The 16,855-nt window shown below is 40.3% G+C and overlaps 2 protein-coding genes across 2 annotated transcripts; one reads left to right on the top strand and one right to left on the bottom strand.

Annotated features, from left to right (window-relative positions):
- Positions 1 to 219: 219 nt before the first annotated feature.
- On the bottom strand, positions 220 to 2,881 carry fcf1 (FCF1 rRNA-processing protein). Its single transcript, XM_020630109.3, has 8 exons — positions 2,753 to 2,881; positions 2,169 to 2,233; positions 1,943 to 2,014; positions 1,709 to 1,857; positions 1,514 to 1,586; positions 1,319 to 1,406; positions 609 to 703; positions 220 to 466 (listed from the first exon to the last, which is right to left on the bottom strand). Exons 1-8 carry the CDS (start codon positions 2,753 to 2,755, stop codon positions 418 to 420), a joined length of 594 nt encoding a protein of 197 aa, XP_020485765.1. The 5' UTR covers positions 2,756 to 2,881; the 3' UTR covers positions 220 to 417.
- On the top strand, positions 2,851 to 16,741 carry arel1 (apoptosis resistant E3 ubiquitin protein ligase 1). Its single transcript, XM_020630023.3, has 22 exons — positions 2,851 to 2,943; positions 3,653 to 3,896; positions 4,374 to 4,542; positions 5,836 to 6,056; positions 6,657 to 6,728; positions 6,938 to 7,164; positions 7,390 to 7,627; positions 7,726 to 7,895; positions 8,088 to 8,268; positions 8,365 to 8,609; positions 8,972 to 9,049; positions 9,140 to 9,281; positions 9,383 to 9,504; positions 9,637 to 9,712; positions 11,221 to 11,330; positions 11,414 to 11,593; positions 11,930 to 12,055; positions 12,616 to 12,745; positions 12,836 to 12,894; positions 12,986 to 13,075; positions 13,161 to 13,336; positions 14,455 to 16,741. Exons 2-22 carry the CDS (start codon positions 3,749 to 3,751, stop codon positions 14,555 to 14,557), a joined length of 3,063 nt encoding a protein of 1,020 aa, XP_020485679.1. The 5' UTR covers positions 2,851 to 2,943; positions 3,653 to 3,748; the 3' UTR covers positions 14,558 to 16,741.
- Positions 16,742 to 16,855: the final 114 nt, after the last annotated feature.

Genomic DNA, 16,855 nt, shown 5'->3' with positions numbered 1-16,855 from the left:
TTCAATGAAAGAAAAAAACTACTAGGCTCTAAAAGACATCCTGGGGTGTTTGATTTAGAGATTAATTTGTCATTTGTTTTTAAAGGTAAAATAGTGTAACATTTACATTAACCTGTTTGCTTTTATGTTTTTCAATACGTGGCGTTGTAGGGAAAAAATGATGGAAAATAGACCGAAGTTATTGGGTCAAGACCCTCAGGACTCCAAAGATGACATGAATTAAAACAACAATCCATTTATTCTTGTCACAAAATGTTTTAATGGAATATGAAAACTTAAAGTTATTTTCAGTTTGCTCTAACACAGCCCACCAAGCCAAATCAAAACCTCACACCATCTTTGAATTACATAAAAGGAAAAGTGATATTCAACAAGAAACCTCCGTCTATTTACAGCTCTGTCCCAGTTGTAGGAATATTAAAACCTTGGTGCACCATAGTCATCAGGCATCCGCTCAATATTGTATCTGAAAAAGAAAAGAAACATCCGTTAAGCAATGTTTTTGACACTGACAAGTCTTTACTGACTCCACTATAAAATCTCAGATTATACTTAAAAAAAAGACAAATATCTGACATATGTTTATGCTAAATTCTTTAAAGTGTTACCTGTGGTTTGAGATGTACATGATGGGGACCCCGGGGATCTTCCTGACTCTTCTCTTCAGATCTCTGTCCACAGTAGCAAGGATATAACACTTGTGCTGTGAAAAAAAATGATGCATTATATTCAGCTGCAGAACAAATCAAGAGTGCTGCAATATAAATGCAATATAGTGCATATCAATACAGGTACACCTCATCCTACTAAAGCTCAAGTAAAACTAAATTTGACAAGTCACATTAAGTGAACCAGTTAGCCAGCATACACTATTCAAGAAGCTGGAATGCAGTTGTTTTAATTGTTAACACATTCACCCAAGATTAGATGTCTGACCATGCTATATACAACTGAACATACTGGTTTGGTTTGGTTTGGTTTGGTTTGGTTTGGGTACAGGGGGCCTCTGAGTAGAGAACGCAAATGAGAAGAGGGCTGAGTCTTCTGTCATGGTGACTGTTTCTGGATTAATAGCACAACTAAATGTATGAGGCTGTTTTTGCAATACAAACGCAGCAGAAGAAAACAACACAGTCAGCAGTAAAGAGTACAATTATTTGAAAATTTGCTCAACATGAAAAACGTTAATCGAACCAACCACTTCCGTATTGTAAATGTTTCAAGCTATTACTTGCCTGGTTCCTAAGATCACCTCTAATTTGTGCTAATTTGTCCTTTTTTTACTTTTAGAGGTTTAGGAAGTAATAACAGACATTACCTGTGTCACTCTTTGCACTAAACAGTCATCAGCATATGTTCCCTTGTGGGTGCACGGTAGGCGCTCAAACCTCGGATCTTTGGCTATCCTGCAATACAAACAAATAGTAGAAGCCATTGAAATGACAAAATAAGAGAAGTGGTTATCTCAAACGCTGTCAGGGACAAGTGTCGTTTTATATTCAGAAGATCGTACCGAAGTGCAACTCTGTACTTCATTCCAAGCTTTTCAATCTCAGCCATCACACAGTCTGTGATATGTGGGATACCTACAGTGAAATCATTTGCAAAAAAAACAAACAAACAGCATGGTTATTTAAAAAAACAAAACAACATTCTGAACCATTTTCTACAAAAAGTACATAGAAAGACCCTTTGCAACAGTACTTACATTTGGCATACAGGCAATCCATCATAGACTGCACAATATCCAGTTTGGCCTTGATGGAGAAGTTTATGAAATTGGTGTCGACTAGAATGTGGTACGGTGGACCAAGCTGTGTATTGTACTGGAAGAAGAGGCATGACGGATGCTTTTGCCTGCCCAAAAAAGTTAGAAGAAGTCAGGTTAAAGAGCTCCCCTAAAAGCAAACATCTAACTTAAGCTTAAGTGAGGCCAACTTACACTTCTCTTTCCTTCAGTGCAGATGGATCTTTCTTCTTTTTCTCTTTTGCTTTAGAACGATCCTTCTCCTTTCTACAAAAAAAAAAAAAAAGGTGAATCATAGTGCCGCACACAACAATTAAAAGCTTTGTTGAAAGATGGATTAAATACAGGGAACTGTTTTGTGAATCATTTTCTTGAACAAATGGGGACTTTGGCGAGAAAACATGAACATTTGAAAACTCACAATCTATTGTCTTTCAGATTAATCATTCTCTTCATCGCAGCAAACTTCTTTGTTTTTGCTTTCGCCTAGAAGTAAAAAAAAAAAAAAAAAAAAAAAAGGGGTTACATCCATCAGTATCAGTAGTTTTTAAAGTGTACACAGAATTTAAGCATCACAAGGTGAAATGTCAACAGTCTTCACATCGTAACGTTTCATCAAAAGGGAAAACAAAACAGATGTTTGATTTAATTGCTGAGGCTTTTAGACCAGTAGAGTAACTATCAGGTACAATGAACACAGAACAAAAACACTAAATTGATTATCTTAGCATTACATTCATAGTCAGAATTTAACATGAGACAGTTGCCGATTGAATTTCGTAAATCTTGTGGCCACCGTATTGACATTGATGATTTTAAATTAGGCTATAGCACAAGATATTATCACGAAAAGCTGCGTGTGTACGTGTGGACATGGACAGGGCAGCATTAGCTAACTTAGCCCAGGAAACAGAAACATCGCCGAACTACGATAGTACAGCAATTCAGCGGACAACAGTTAGCAAGACAGTCGTAGTATTTATAAAACATTAAGAGGTTACAAACCATGGTTCGACGTGAAAACGCAGACGAGTGAAAAGTATCCCCCCCACCTTCCCCTCGTGTGTGTCGCTGCGTCTACTTGTGACGTAATCAACAATCGACACCTATCTGCGCTTCTTCTTCTTCTTCTTCTTCTCCTTCCGTTTGCTAAGCTAATGCCTCACCGACGAAGGTAGATGCGGTGCAGCCATCAAGTGAGATTATTGCAATTTTGTGCATGTTTTTTTTTGCTTTGAGTAACTGTGCTAATGGAAGTGGTCTCTCATGACCATGTTGCTGTGTGTTCTTTGACAGCCGGGTTGTGTGAAGAGTGGAGTAAATACGCTGATATAGATGGCTAACTTGGCTAACTGTTGTTAAGCCCCCATCATTACGCTGCGCTCCTGCTGTCAAGAGAGATTTGATGATATTGCAGTTGTTCTTCTGTCTGTGTTCATTGTATTTCGAGTAGCATTCCGGGTAAACTGGACTACAGTCAGATGTTTTGGGTTCGCTAGTTATCCGGCTGTCGTGTAGTTTGTATCGGGCAGCGGATGGAGGCTGGATAACGGGGTTAACACTTTCTGCAGGTTTCATCATTTTTTCCCCGTAAATTCACCTTCATTTGTTCTGTTGTTGTTTGTGATTCAGAGTGTAATTGACTTGAGTTCTTTGACTTTGATAGTATGGTTTGTCTTGTGTCCATTCTTTAGTGAAGTTCTTGCATGCATTATTTAGTGTTTGTGGATTATATTTCATGCTATTCTCCCATCAGGCAACACTTGTCTAAACTGACTCTTGGATTATTCACGCTTTCTTTTTTTTTTGGAAGAGCAATTTATTCTGAAGCTTTGGGGTTTAATATTTGTTTTTTGTTTTTTTATGTCATATTTTTTATGCTTAAGCGTTGGTTTTGTTTTGTAGGAGACCTGACTAGCCACCTGTCAAGTGGCAGTTTTCCTTTTTTTTGAGAGCACAAAAGGGGGGGGGGGGTCTCAGTGAAGGCTGAAAGATGGTCTGATGGACCGCCGCTTCTTCCTGACCTTCCTCTTCTGCTCCGTGTCGTGGATCTTCTTCTGGGAAGTGCGCTGGAAGAAAGGCAAAGAAAGTCAGATTGAGGAATGGCTCCAAGGACATAGCCTCGCTCAATACAGACACTTATTTGAAGGTCAGTGGGTTTACATTTAAATTCCATTTGTTGACTTCTACAACAACAACAACAACAACAACAACAACAAAGAGTGTTTGTTAATCAGCTCATCCGGGGTAATGAAAGGCAGTGACCTGACTTTTTTGAATAAAGGTGCTTCTGTCAAAACACATCTTTATAGGGTTCCATTAAGGACAGGACAGTTAATCCAACCATGATGTTTTTTTATTTTAGAGCACCATGCAGAGATGTTGCAGGAATATTTAGGATCAGTTTAATATTTGGAATTGAACTATGTTTAATGCAAGTAGATGTTGTTTCTAGTAACTTTGACCCTGGTATTTTTTTGGGGTGGGGTATAGGGGGGGGGGGGCACTGAATATTCAATACTCTAATGGGTATTTAAGTCTGTTCCCGGGCATTACTGATGCTGATTTGTTGACTGGTCTGTGATTGAGGTTTTCATGTGCTTTTTTTTTTTTTTGTGTCATCCAGATGTACAGACACTGGAGGAGCTGAGCCTAAGTGTACTAAGTCGCCTGGAAGAGGTGGTGAAGGAACAGCAGTACTGGAGGGAGATTGCGGACGCCCACATCCAGCTGCTCCGAGACTTTGCCTTCCAGGAGTGGCTCTGTTCCCAGAACCTGGAGCACTATTATCAAACGTAAGTAATAAAACATCTAAGCCTCAATATTTATCTCAATGTTGGCGAACAGTTGTGAGCAGTTTTCCCCCTTGGGGAATGGTTACCTTTGTTATAAATGTTTATTTTTCTTCGTATAGGTTAATGTTTTTTTGTAAATTGGCAATGTGGTTGTAGTGGGGTTATGCTGTTTAATACTGTGTACGTTCGTGTCTGTCCACTTGAGGGCAGTCTCTCCTTTCATGGCTAGCTGAGTTTGCTGACACTAAGCTGTGGAGGCTGCAGTGTTTCAGAGGGTCACTGCAGTAGAAGTATTCTTACACTGTTCATGTGAGACCCTGCAGCAATGCAGATGTTTGTGTCTGTGTTTAGTGCTCTCTGTTGATGTCATCAGACCATTAATATGATCAGTAAGTAGTTGCTTGCATCTAAATGATGCCGGTCCATCCTGTCTTAGTTTACAAAGAAAAGTCAGCTTTATTGTTTCTAATGGTCAGCAGTTTTTGTCAGGCATGTAATCATGTCATGGTCATCGTGTTATAAAGGGGACAAACAGACATTTTTTTATGGGACAATGTGACATTTTGAAGGTCATAGGTCCCGGGGGTTAAAAAGAAGAACTTAAAGCCTTTACCACTCACACGGTTTAAGATTCAGTTCAGTGATTGGCTGTGTAATTAGAAACAAAAGAGGACCTATGCTCAGATTTCTCGGGTAAGAATGTTAAACTGAAATTTGATGTTAAAGAGCAACCTAAGCCTCTCATCACTTCTCAGATAATTAGTCACACAAGAATACAGAAAGAGTAAAACAAATTGAGTTTACTAAAGGTTAAAGTTTTGAATCCAGCGGCATCACTGTGACTGATCTCAAACACAAGATGGATAATTATCATCACCACACACTGTAAAATCAGTGCAGGAACAGAATGACAGTAAATTTCCATTTTCACGCTTGTCTATTACAAGTTAGTCATGTTAGGGAGCTTTGTTGGAAATGGTGTCATTTCTGTATTTATGAAAAAAAAGTCCCATGATTATTTTTTTCTGAGCCTAGTTCCTAGTGGCACATTTTAAAAGAAAAAAATTGCCTTTGTAGTACCCAAAGAGGTTCATAAAAACTTCTGTTTGTTTAGCATATTGGACAACTAGTTGTACGCAGAAAAGTCAGCAGTCTTGCCCAATAGATGTGGCGTAACAATGAGCAGTTGTGGTAGGGTTTCTTTCTTAAGCGTCCAACCTTTTTAAATGATTCATCTATTCTTCCGTTTCTCTTATCTACTTCATTCTACTTTTACTTTTGTTTCTCCTACAGGCTAAAGACATTGGGTTGTTTGAATCTGGATGACCTGTCTCAGTTAGACAGTCAGCTGCAGCTGTCTCTAGCTGCCTGGGGCTACTACTACGAAGACTACATCAAGCTGTCCACAGGCATCAAGATCCTCCAGACGTCCAGGGGGAATAGGGACCAGGACTACGAGATCCGGCTGGTACACAGTCTTGCTGAGAGGCGTCTGAATGAAAAGTGGTCACTTGGTGAGATCCTGGTCATTTTTCCGCCTCTTGTTTTCCCGCAGCTGTAGAGTGTCAAAACAATGTTTTTAAATAGAGCATCGAGCTGTAAGATGTAAACACACGCTGGATTGCACTGTTGCTAAGTGTTGTCAAGTGTTTTCACAAATGGTGTTACAACAAGAGTCCCAACATTCTAATGGAGAAGTTCAGTGTTGCTTCATCTTTATGACATCAGCATGCGTTTGTTTTTGTCCTCTCTTCTCTCATAACAACACAGCAGCCACTTTTATTGTGGGTAGATGTGACTCATTATTAAATGAGTAAAATGTTGTCAGGTTTTAGCATTCCTGTTGCAAAACCTCGACCCTTGTTACACTGGTATTCTTGCCGTTCAAAGCGCCACATTGGCCACTAATAACATCATATTTTTGGCTCTGTGTGAAGTACAATGTCGTCCTGCCTCAGTCCTGTCCAACCTGATGTTTAAAAAAATCATAAAAGAATGACTTGATGATCTTTAAAAAATAAAGTCATAAAAAAGTAACCATCAGGTTCAGATTAGGCGCTGTGTTTGTCTTCTTTGTAATTGTTCCTGGTTATAATGTGCCCTCTTCCTTTCAGCTGGAGCTCTTATATTTGGCTGTACTGTGGCGCTGTGCTTCTTGATAAGGGACCTCATGTTTTACGTGATTGGTGAGTTCAATGTTTGGATTTACTAATAAGTGACTCAGTCTTAATCTCTCTCTCTCTCTCTGCATACATAAACATTGAACCATGTTGCAGTACTTTGTCACACTGTAATCTTTACTCTATCTTGGTTTCAGGTTAACTCACCACTAAAACAAACACACGACGTACGATTCAACAGCTTGTCTCCCTGTGCTCCTTGTCGTCTTTTGCAGGTGGAATTACTGTTTCCATCATAGCATTTGTCTTCACCATCAAGTTCCTCTGTGAGCTTGCAGCGAGAGTTGTCAGCTTCCTGCAGAATGAGGATCCAGGGCGACGCGGTGACCGCAGCATCTATGACTACGTCAGGGGGAACTACCTGGACCCTCGCTCCTGCAAGGTGTCCTGGGATTGGAAGGAACCGCAGGAAGTGGGGCAGACTATGAGCTTCAGGGTTCAGGTGATAACTAATTCCTTATGTGTGTGCCTAAGCTATAGATGTGGGATGTAGTTTTTCCGGATAAGTGCTGAATTCCTGATTTTTCATATATAAGATGTGACTTCAAATCATTGATTTCCAAATGGTGGGGGGGGGGGTGCATATGCTCTTTAGTGTTATGAAATTGAAAGTAAACTTGTTTGTTCTCAATATTAAATGACTCTCTGTTCTCTCTTGTGTCCTCAGCTGTTCTATAAGAATGGACAGCCTTTCCCAGCCCATCGGCCTGTAGGACTGCGGGTCAACATCACCCACATTGAGCTGGCCTTGGACATTCCTGTCACACAGGAGGTTTTACAAGAGCCTGAGTCCAATGTTGTCAAAGTGGCCTTCACAGTGCGCAAGGCCGGACGATACGAGGTCGCTGTCAAGCTGGGTGGCCTCAATGTGGCCTACAGCCCTTACTACAAGATATTTCAGCCAGGTATTACTACTGTCTGTTTTCTGTTCAACCCGAAATTTGATCTGTCAATGTTTCTATTACTGATTGAGTATTTGTCTGTTCTCTATTCTCCACTTCAGGCACAGTTGTTCCATCCAAAACCAAGATAGCCTACCATTTCTCCACGCTGGTGCTAACAAACTGCCAACAGCACACTTTGCAGATTGAGCCACGGGACGAGTACGGAAACCCCACCAGCAACTCCACATCTCTCACAGATGAAACTAACTACAGTGTCCATGTGCACTCTGTAAGGCAACAAACCTCTTTTTCTCTAACGCATTCAACTTTATTTTGAAGATTTCTCTCTTGACTGTTACGAAAACAAAGACAGTATATTGTTTTTAATTGCATAGTTGTGGGCCTTTACTGATTTGTTATTCTATCCATGTATTTCCAAAATCCTGAGCTTGGAGTCATTTGATTGTTCCTGTTCTTCCAGCTGGGCACAGTGGATGATGACAGTCTGGAGGAGTACTGCAGTAAGTCGGTTACTCTTAACAAGCAGCAGTGCCAGGTTCTGCTGAGACTGACCCTGAGGAAGACGGGCTGTTTTAGGGCCTGCATCTCCTACAAGGACCAGCCGCTCAGCAACGGGGAATTTGACATTATTGTTCTCAGTGGTGAGCTGCTAAGACAACTGCCCTTATAGAAACTGAGCCCAGACATACAGTGATACTTTTAAAGCCTCATATTTGTATTTTGACTGTGTTTTGTAGAGAATGAGAAGGCCTGTGTGGAGAAGAATGTGTCCACTCCAGGCATAAGTATCTACTTTGAGGCGTATCTGTACAGCAGTGGGAACTACAGCAGCTCCTCCTGGCAGTTACCAGCCTCCTCTCTGCTAGCTCCTCAGAGGAGGCCCTCTATGGGAGAGGAGGAGGACGAGCATGATTCTCCTGTGGAGGGACAACCTGAGAAGGTTAAGAAGCCAAAAAAGGTCTACTGTTACATTTCGCCAAAGGTAAGAGTAGGTTAGGTTTAATCATTCTTTTTCTGCAACTTTTGGATTTGTGAGCATGAGAAATGAAGAGATCTGGGTGCACCGGTAGCCTATCGGTTAGAGCACGCGCCCCATGTTCGGAGGATGTGGTCCTCTAGGTGGACAGCCTGGGTTCAAATCCAACCTGTGGCTCCTTTTCTGCATGGCATTTCCCACTTTCTCTCTCCCCGATTTCTGACTATCCACTGTCCTATCCCTCAAATAATCATAAAAAGCTAAAAAGTAAACCTCTAACAAAAATTCAGAGATCTTATATTTCAGAAGGCAGAATGCAAAGTGCGTAAATGTAAGATGACACCCACTCTGACTTTTATTTCAAACAGCAATTATCTGTGAAGGAGTTCTACCTGAAAATTATTCCATGGCGCCTTTTCACCTTTCGAGTGTGTCCAGGAACGAAGGTAAACAGAACAGATTTTAGATCAACCCTGAAGCACAGGCCTCTCTTATTCTGTTTAATAAGCTAATGGAAAACTTCTACTTTATTTTAGTTTACTTATTATGGTCCTGACCCAGTTCACAAGTACCTAACGCTAGTGGTGGATGATGGGATTCAACCTCCAGTGGAGCTCAGCTGCAAAGACCGAAACATCATGGCTGCCACATTCATTCGCTTCCTGCACAAAAACATTGGTCTGTTTTCGCCTAATTTAATTGCTTTATCCTCAAGCTGTACTTAATGAATGATGTCTTTTATTAAGACAGAGACAGTAATTTCATGGTTTTGTCCTTAGGTGGCTCAGAAATGTTCCAAGATAAGGTGAACTTCTTTCAACGTGAACTCAGGCAAATCCACTCCAAGAGACCTCGCACCAAGACCTGCCTAAAAATAACCCGACACTCCATCCTCGATTCTGTGAGTGCTGCTTTCCTTATTAAAAAGTCTATTTCATAAGTTATTTTTTAAAACATAATTGGCATGTGATTTCATCATTAGTCAGTCATGTGGCTCAGTTTTAATCAGAGTCTCCCTTTTACTGCTGCTTAGTCACTGAAGGCCACAAGGAACTTCTCTGTGTCAGACTGGAGCAAGAACTTCGAGGTCGTGTTTCAGGATGAAGAAGGTAAACAGAGGCTGTGTCTGTAATCACCCCAAACTGACTATATAGATTCATCCCAGAAGGGCTATTCAGTTTCCCAGCCTACCAAAGTCATTAAAATGTCAAGGGTAAGGTTACCCTAACCCAACCCAAAGTCAAGATAATCATAAGGAAACAAACTCAGTCACAGCAGCTTTCTGACAACTCACATGTGACAAACAACAGATCAGCAGACAAACAGGAATAATACTTTAAAGCAGTAGTTCTCAACTGGTCTAGCCTCAGGACCCACCACCAAATCCCTCATGAAAAATCAAGAACTGAATTTCAGATATTTTTTAACCAATCAGATTAGTTCAATGAAAAATGGTGCCATGTGGACCTCAGAGGGTACAAAAAGAGACAGAACAAAGACAAAAAATAGAATAAAATTAAAAGCGCTTAATAAACTTTTTGACACAATAGTTTCCAGGCACATATCCGCGACCCACTGAAAATGGCTCCACGACGCACTTTTGGGTCCCGACCCACCATTTGAGAAACACTGCTTTAAAGTACACTATAAAGTACTAAAACACACACTGTAGTGTTTCGTGTAACACTTTAAAGTACACTATAAAGTATGTATAGTTCTTTATTGTACACTATATCTATCAATCAATCAAACTTTATTTGTATAGCACTTTTCATACAACAAATGTATCCCAAAGTGCTTTACAGCAACATAAATCAAACAGCAACAACATGACTCCCTCCCCCACCCCTATCCCACAATCCAAAAACTAAGGTAAGAATAACTAGATAAGAACAGGCACTGAGGAAACGCTATCATTTATTCTAAATGAGGAAACACAGGAGGTTCAAAATGTAATAAAACTAGATGAAATGAGGTTCAGTTAAAAGCTCTACTAGAAAGGTAGGTCTTGAGTATACCCTTTAAAGGGTATTGGCCAATTTGTGGTGCTATCTGAATGACGTGGAAATTATTGTACCCTAAATAATGGTCCCACAATGCATTGTGAAAAGCCGTGTATAACTGATGGTCACTTACCAAGTAATATATACCATCATGCATTGTGTTGTAAAATCAAACCAGACAGACGTCTGTATGTACAAAACAAATAAATCAGTCTTATTGTGAAAATATGGTTTGTTTAATTAATTGAAAATACTGCATTTTATTATATTTAGTTATTTGTGATGATACTCTTAGTATAATTTTAGTTATCTTTATTTGTTAATGCTTTCTGGCTGGCACTGAGCTGCACATTTTATTGTGTGGCGGCAATGACGTCTTTATTGGCGTCCGGCGACATGGGTAATCGTGTACACAGTGTTTTTAATGAGCTCACTATATAGTCCTCTAAAGAGAACTCTAGTTAGGGAGTAAGGAGGGGAATGACTGAGAATGTGATTCTTGACTCAGCCGAACATGTCATTTTACGATGCCCTTTTAGTTCATGAAATGATGTCTTGATAGAAGTGACTAACAAAGTACCACACAGCTAAACACTTGTGACGTTTCCCTGCAGCTCTGGACTGGGGAGGGCCTCGCAGGGAGTGGTTCGAGCTAATTTGTAAGACCCTCTTTGACACCTCCAACCAGTTCTTCACCCGCTTCAGTGACAACAACCAGGGCCTCGTAAGTTCAACATTCTAAGTGCGTTAAAAGCCACTCACTGATGCGCAGTTCTGTACATGAAAGGCCTTATTGTCATTTCCCAGGTGCACCCAAACGCTGAGCGGCCGTCACACCTGCGTCTAAAGATGTACGAGTTTGCCGGTCGCATAGTGGGGAAGTGCCTGTATGAGTCTGCTCTGGGTGGGGCCTACAAACAGCTGGTCCGAGCTCGCTTTACACGTTCCTTCTTGGCCCAGATCATTGGCCTCAGGATGAACTATAAGGTAAGGAACACAGTACACTCCCATAGAAAATATGTTTTGTTCAGATGGCGTAACGTCGTGTTTTCATTGTTTACCTTCTGCTGTCAGCCGGTCCCTCTCATCACTCTTAACATTCCTCACAAAGCCAAGAAAGCTGAATCGTTTCTTGGCCTTATTTAGGTCATGGAGACCCAGCCAGCATGTTTTGCTGTTTATCCAACTTCCTTAGGTTTCAAAGCTGCGAGCTAAAGCCGACCTCCGGATCATCTTTCTATCCTACACAGAGAAGATGAAGTGCCGTGTTTATTTTAAAAAACGTCATTTTTCCTGTGTTTGCCGCTAACTTTCCACACGCAGTATTTCGAGACGGATGACCAGGAGTTCTACAAAACTAAAGTGTGCTTCATCCTAAACAATGACGTGAGTGAAATGGACCTGGTGTTTGCAGAGGAGAAGTACAGCAAGTCGGGACAGCTGGAGAAGGTGAGGCAACTCTTTTTGGAAGAGAGCGTCCGCTTTCATCACGTCATTTCAGGCCAGATAGGAGCAATAATCCAAACAAGAGAAACCATATTGCTTGTTTGGCGAGCACGTCGTCGTCCTTTACGAGGGGGGAGCATTGTGTGTACACGATTCTGGATCAATAACGTTTGGCATCAATGGTCCTTTTGAAACATTGTTGCTCATTTATTAAATACCATACAACAAGTTTAACTCCACATGTTGAAACAGAGTCAAAGCTACTTCTCTTTAATTAGACACGCATGTATTCCTCTAAATACGTTTTTTTTTTTTACTCTAAGATTAATTGCCGAAACTTTTGCACTAATGCTTACGAGTGTGTGACGGCCAAACACATGTGTTAAACCTGTATAAATAAATGTAACGGGTCGGGAAAGGTCCGGACTCTTACACAGTCTTATCCTGCCTCTTCATCTTCCCTTTGTTGGAAGCAGGATTTGAAACATTTTTAATGTCCTGTGTTGTTGATTGTTTTATATAATTTGTGTGACATTTATATCCTGCAACATGCTCGCTTGCAGGTGGTGGAGCTGATATCAGGGGGAGCTCAGATAGCTGTTACCAATGAAAACAAGATGCATTATCTCAACCTGCTGGCCCAGTACAGACTGGCGAGCCAGGTGAGGGATGAGGTGGAACACTTCCTGAAAGGTGAGGGAACTTGCACAGCTGCGTTCTAACCCTCTTTTTTTTGTGCCAGCACCCTGTGTGTAATAAATGTTGTTCCCTGATCAATTGCAGGTTTGAATGAGCTCGTTCCAGAAAACCTGCTAGCCATATTTGATGAGAACGAGCTGGAGGTATGTGGCATGTTTATAATATAATCCTGTTGATCCTTAAAAAGAACACTGGGTAATTGTTTTCTTACCCTTTTCTTTTAAATTCCTTCAGCTGTTGATGTGTGGCACCGGGGATATAAATGTTCAGGACTTTAAGGCCCATGCGGTGATAGTCGGAGGGTCGTGGCACTTCAGAGAGAAGGTATGTCATTTCTCTGCGTCACTTTTCTTCCGACAGACGGACACTGAAGCAAACATCTGAGTGTGTTTATTTTCTTTTGCTACAGGTGATGAAGTGGTTCTGGGCTGTGGTGTCGAGCTTCACTCAGGAGGAGTTGGCTCGCCTGCTGCAGTTCACCACCGGCTCCTCTCAGCTTCCCCCAGGGGGATTCAACACTTTATGTCCCTCATTCCAGATCATAGCCGCCCCCACACACAGCACCCTGCCCACTGCACACACGTGGTGAGTAGGAGAACACACACAGTTATACTTAAACTAACAATGCTCTTCTTGTATTGTATGCCTCATCTTTTGTCAGTTTATACCCTTAGTTAAAACTGAAATAACTTAAATTAATTTCGCAGACCTTCATGATCAAAGCAGGATGGATCAGTCTGTTTTTTGTTGACCATTGCACAACCTCCTTGCTTTCTAGTCTCACGCAGGTTGAAGACTTTATTGTCTTTTTTAGGATTTCAGTGATAGTCGACTTTTCTTTTGTCATAATCGCTTTAGTTTTGGTTTTTCTCCAGCTTGAGAACATGACTCTGTATTTCACTCCCTCTAATCCCATCATGTCTAATCTATGGCTGACAAATAGAAACATAAAAGAAACAACAAAATGTTACATTTGTATTACAAGCAAAGCTTTGCAGAATTCCCACATTTAGCTGAGCTCTGTATTTATTTATAATCGTCACATTTTAGTATGCATGAATCCTTCCCCTTGGTGTGTGTAGTTTTTGTTAATTGTGTGTATTTCAGATTTACTGCTGGCTGTAAAGCAAATTGCCCCTCAGGGATAATACATTTTACCCTGACCTTGCATGAAAACACTCACACAGTCACTTAAAGTGCCAAACATCAGGATGTTCACATTGTCATTGTGAACAACATTAGGCTTACAGTATCCTTGTAGTGCTCCAAAGAGCTGCCAGCATGCCTGTGAACTCTTCTTCTCTTGTTGAAAAAGGCTAAACAAAAAAAAAAAGATGTAAAATGTTTAGGCTTTGTGGTTTTAAAAAGCATTCTTCAAAACTCTGTGATTTGTATGTCTTAAAATATTTTTTTTATTGGTGGATGAGTACAGATGAGCTGCTCTTGCAGTAATTACTGCAGCAGGATGGTATTCTTGTGAGTTTTTTCACAATAAAATATTTTTGTTTGCATTATGTCGATGACAAAACATGTCGCTGAACACAAAGGTGTAGCAGATATATTTGTGCACAGCAGTAGTACTTGGGCTACAATCGTATCTTGACATTATTTATGTTATTTCCTTTCTGTTGATCACATGTTGCATTATATAATAATAGAACTTTTATAAATCGGTGTGTAATCCTCTCCTCTCTTCTGACCAGTTTTAACCAGCTGTGCCTCCCGACCTACGACTCCTACGAGGAGCTGCACAAGATGTTGAAGCTGGCCATCAGTGAGGGCAGTGAGGGCTTCGGCATGCTCTGACTCTCACACCACCGGGACTCTGGTTCCACTAGTACAAGAGGAGACTTGCTCGAGAGGACAGGCTCCCTGCATTTGACCGTATTTATCAGTATGCTTCTTGGCAGACTCACCCAGAGTGACTCTCTCCAAGTACTCCTCAGGATTGAGAGGACATTACAGGGAAGGCGGTGCTGCACCTGGAACTCAAACGTATGAACTTTAGTGCTACTGTATGTACATAATATATCTCTTAATATATCTCTTTTGTATAAAGGAAAACACAAACTACTGAAAAGGGGGATGTTTGAGCTAGTTTTATTTCTTATTGCTAAAGTTAGCTTAGTTTTATATGTTTGGAAGAGGTTAAAGCAAAGGCCTCATTATTACTGTATAACTGCTTCTATTGCATTTTGCAAACTGCGGAACACTTAAGTGCGACAGCAGCCTACACGTAATGTGAGGGACGCCTGCAAGTACAGCACTGGCCTTAAACGATCAGGGACTGATGTGTGTGTATGTAAATATATATAATATCACTCTTTTATTTCAATACTTGTACAGAGTAGTGTGTATACAGAGGTTTTCATTTTGTTCTTTTGATTTCATGTTTAAGGAGAAGGGATTTCTTTATAATTGCACGTTTTGTTGAAGAGTTAAAATAATTTGAGTTTTTTTTTTCTCAGTCAGAAATGAAAGGTTTTTAGAAAGAAGCCAACTAATTTCTATTGTTTATGTATGTTTTTTTAAATGATATGGTTTAAACATACAGTGGAAAATATTATTATTATTATTTTTTGGTTATGTTTTACAACCTGCCTTATTCATACCCTTTGCCTCTGATTGTATCCAGAGAGGTGTGTAGTTGAGAGAAGTGATAGTTCTATTCTGACATTTCTACAAGTACATTCAGGGCTCACTGTGGATGTGAGTGCTGGTGTGATGTTTGGGAGGACCCGTGTTTATAAAGATTGAGTTATCTATGCTGTTTGTTCCTTTGACATTCACAGCCTTTTATGGGTTTACCTCAGAATCCTATGCCACCTTCACATCCTCAGAAACAAGTGTGGCGTGTGTGGTGAAGTACACATATACTAAAGCATATACAGTTTGTGAATAGATGCCTCCTTCCTGTCCTGACTATACAACTTTTAGCCATATGACACACCCTCAGTGAACTCTAAACATCATCCACATGGAGATTATGCCCTGTTTGTCAGTCTATGTTATTGTAAACATATTTATCTTTAATGCTGTTTATGAGTTGTTTTCTCTCATTCCTCTGTTCAAAATTGTGTAGCAGTTTCCTTTGCCGTTTCATTGTTTACATGTTCATTAGCTGTTCTTGTAAGTGTGTGTGCTGCCAGTCAGCGTCTCTGTAGAGCATATAGACAAATTCATGTTTAGACTGAAACAAAAAGGAAACATTGATTGATGACTTTCTGAATATAATTTGAATAGGTTCCCTTTAAGAGCACTCTGGATGCAGGTTAGGATCCTTTTTATATTATTGTTGACAGTTGAAACAGTTGGACAGTTTGACTGGGCCACCAAGAGATTGAACTGCATTGTGTGAAACAGCAAAGATTTCAGACTTTTGACTGTACTGCAGGTTTGTATTAACACACGGTTCACTAGAGCCAATACAGCGCCTGCCTGGGAATTGTCGAGCTTTTGCAGATGCTTTAATTGCAGTGTTCAAACAGTATTAAAGGGTTCATTGATTTGTGTTCGTTTGGGTTGTGCAATGTTGACCTTATGAACTGAGGAGAAAAGTGAACATGTTTCGAGTGCTTATGAAAATGTCACATTGAGGTGGCGTTTTCAGCACCGATACCAATTGCTGATTCCATATTTATTAGAAGAAAAGGCGGTTTAAGCATTACTTGTGTTAGTTGTCCCATTAGATGTAACCATTAGAAATCCAATATGAAGGAAGTATGTCCTGTAGTTTTATGTTCCTGTTCAGTGCTTTGCTTTTTTTTTGCGCAAATGCTCTGTTTTATGTTTGGGTTGTTTCTGGATTAGATGTCCTGATTGAGACTTTTAGCGATGTAGATAATGTGAAATATTTGCCTATGACTTTGAAGCTGAGGTACTTCTTGTTTTTTTCTTTTTTAATGGCGAGCCTCTGCTGATGAATGTTTGAGATTCTCTGCACTGCAGGCCCTTTGTTTATGGGAATAAAAATGATGGACTACATTGTAATCACCTCATCTCATTTTGTTCATTATAGAGCCGTACTATTACCGTTGACTGATTATGATACAGCACCTTACTATAAAATCTGTACTTGGTGAAGGCACTTAATGCTAAGCGTTT

The sequence above is a fragment of the Labrus bergylta genome, chromosome 18 (genome assembly GCF_963930695.1).
Source record: "Labrus bergylta chromosome 18, fLabBer1.1, whole genome shotgun sequence".
Classification (NCBI taxonomy): domain Eukaryota; kingdom Metazoa; phylum Chordata; class Actinopteri; order Labriformes; family Labridae; genus Labrus; species Labrus bergylta.
The sequence above is the reverse complement of the archived record's forward strand: the minus strand, read 5'-3'. Positions and strand labels throughout refer to the sequence as shown.

What these genes read in the sequence shown, in the direction of transcription:
- fcf1 (XM_020630109.3), bottom strand. An exon ending in AATCTGAAAGACAATAGATT is followed by an intron (nt 2,015 to 2,168) that starts GTGAGTTTTCAA and finishes TTTTTTTTGTAG; the next exon opens with AAAGGAGAAGGATCGTTCTA. An exon ending in AAGTACAGAGTTGCACTTCG is followed by an intron (nt 1,407 to 1,513) that starts GTACGATCTTCT and finishes TTTGTATTGCAG; the next exon opens with GATAGCCAAAGATCCGAGGT.
- arel1 (XM_020630023.3), top strand. Translation starts at nt 3,749, where the DNA reads ATGGACCGCCGCTTCTTCCTGACCTTCCTCTTCTGCTCCGTGTCGTGG. An exon ending in GACACTCCATCCTCGATTCT is followed by an intron (nt 9,505 to 9,636) that starts GTGAGTGCTGCT and finishes ACTGCTGCTTAG; the next exon opens with TCACTGAAGGCCACAAGGAA. An exon ending in CGTGTTTCAGGATGAAGAAG is followed by an intron (nt 9,713 to 11,220) that starts GTAAACAGAGGC and finishes GTTTCCCTGCAG; the next exon opens with CTCTGGACTGGGGAGGGCCT.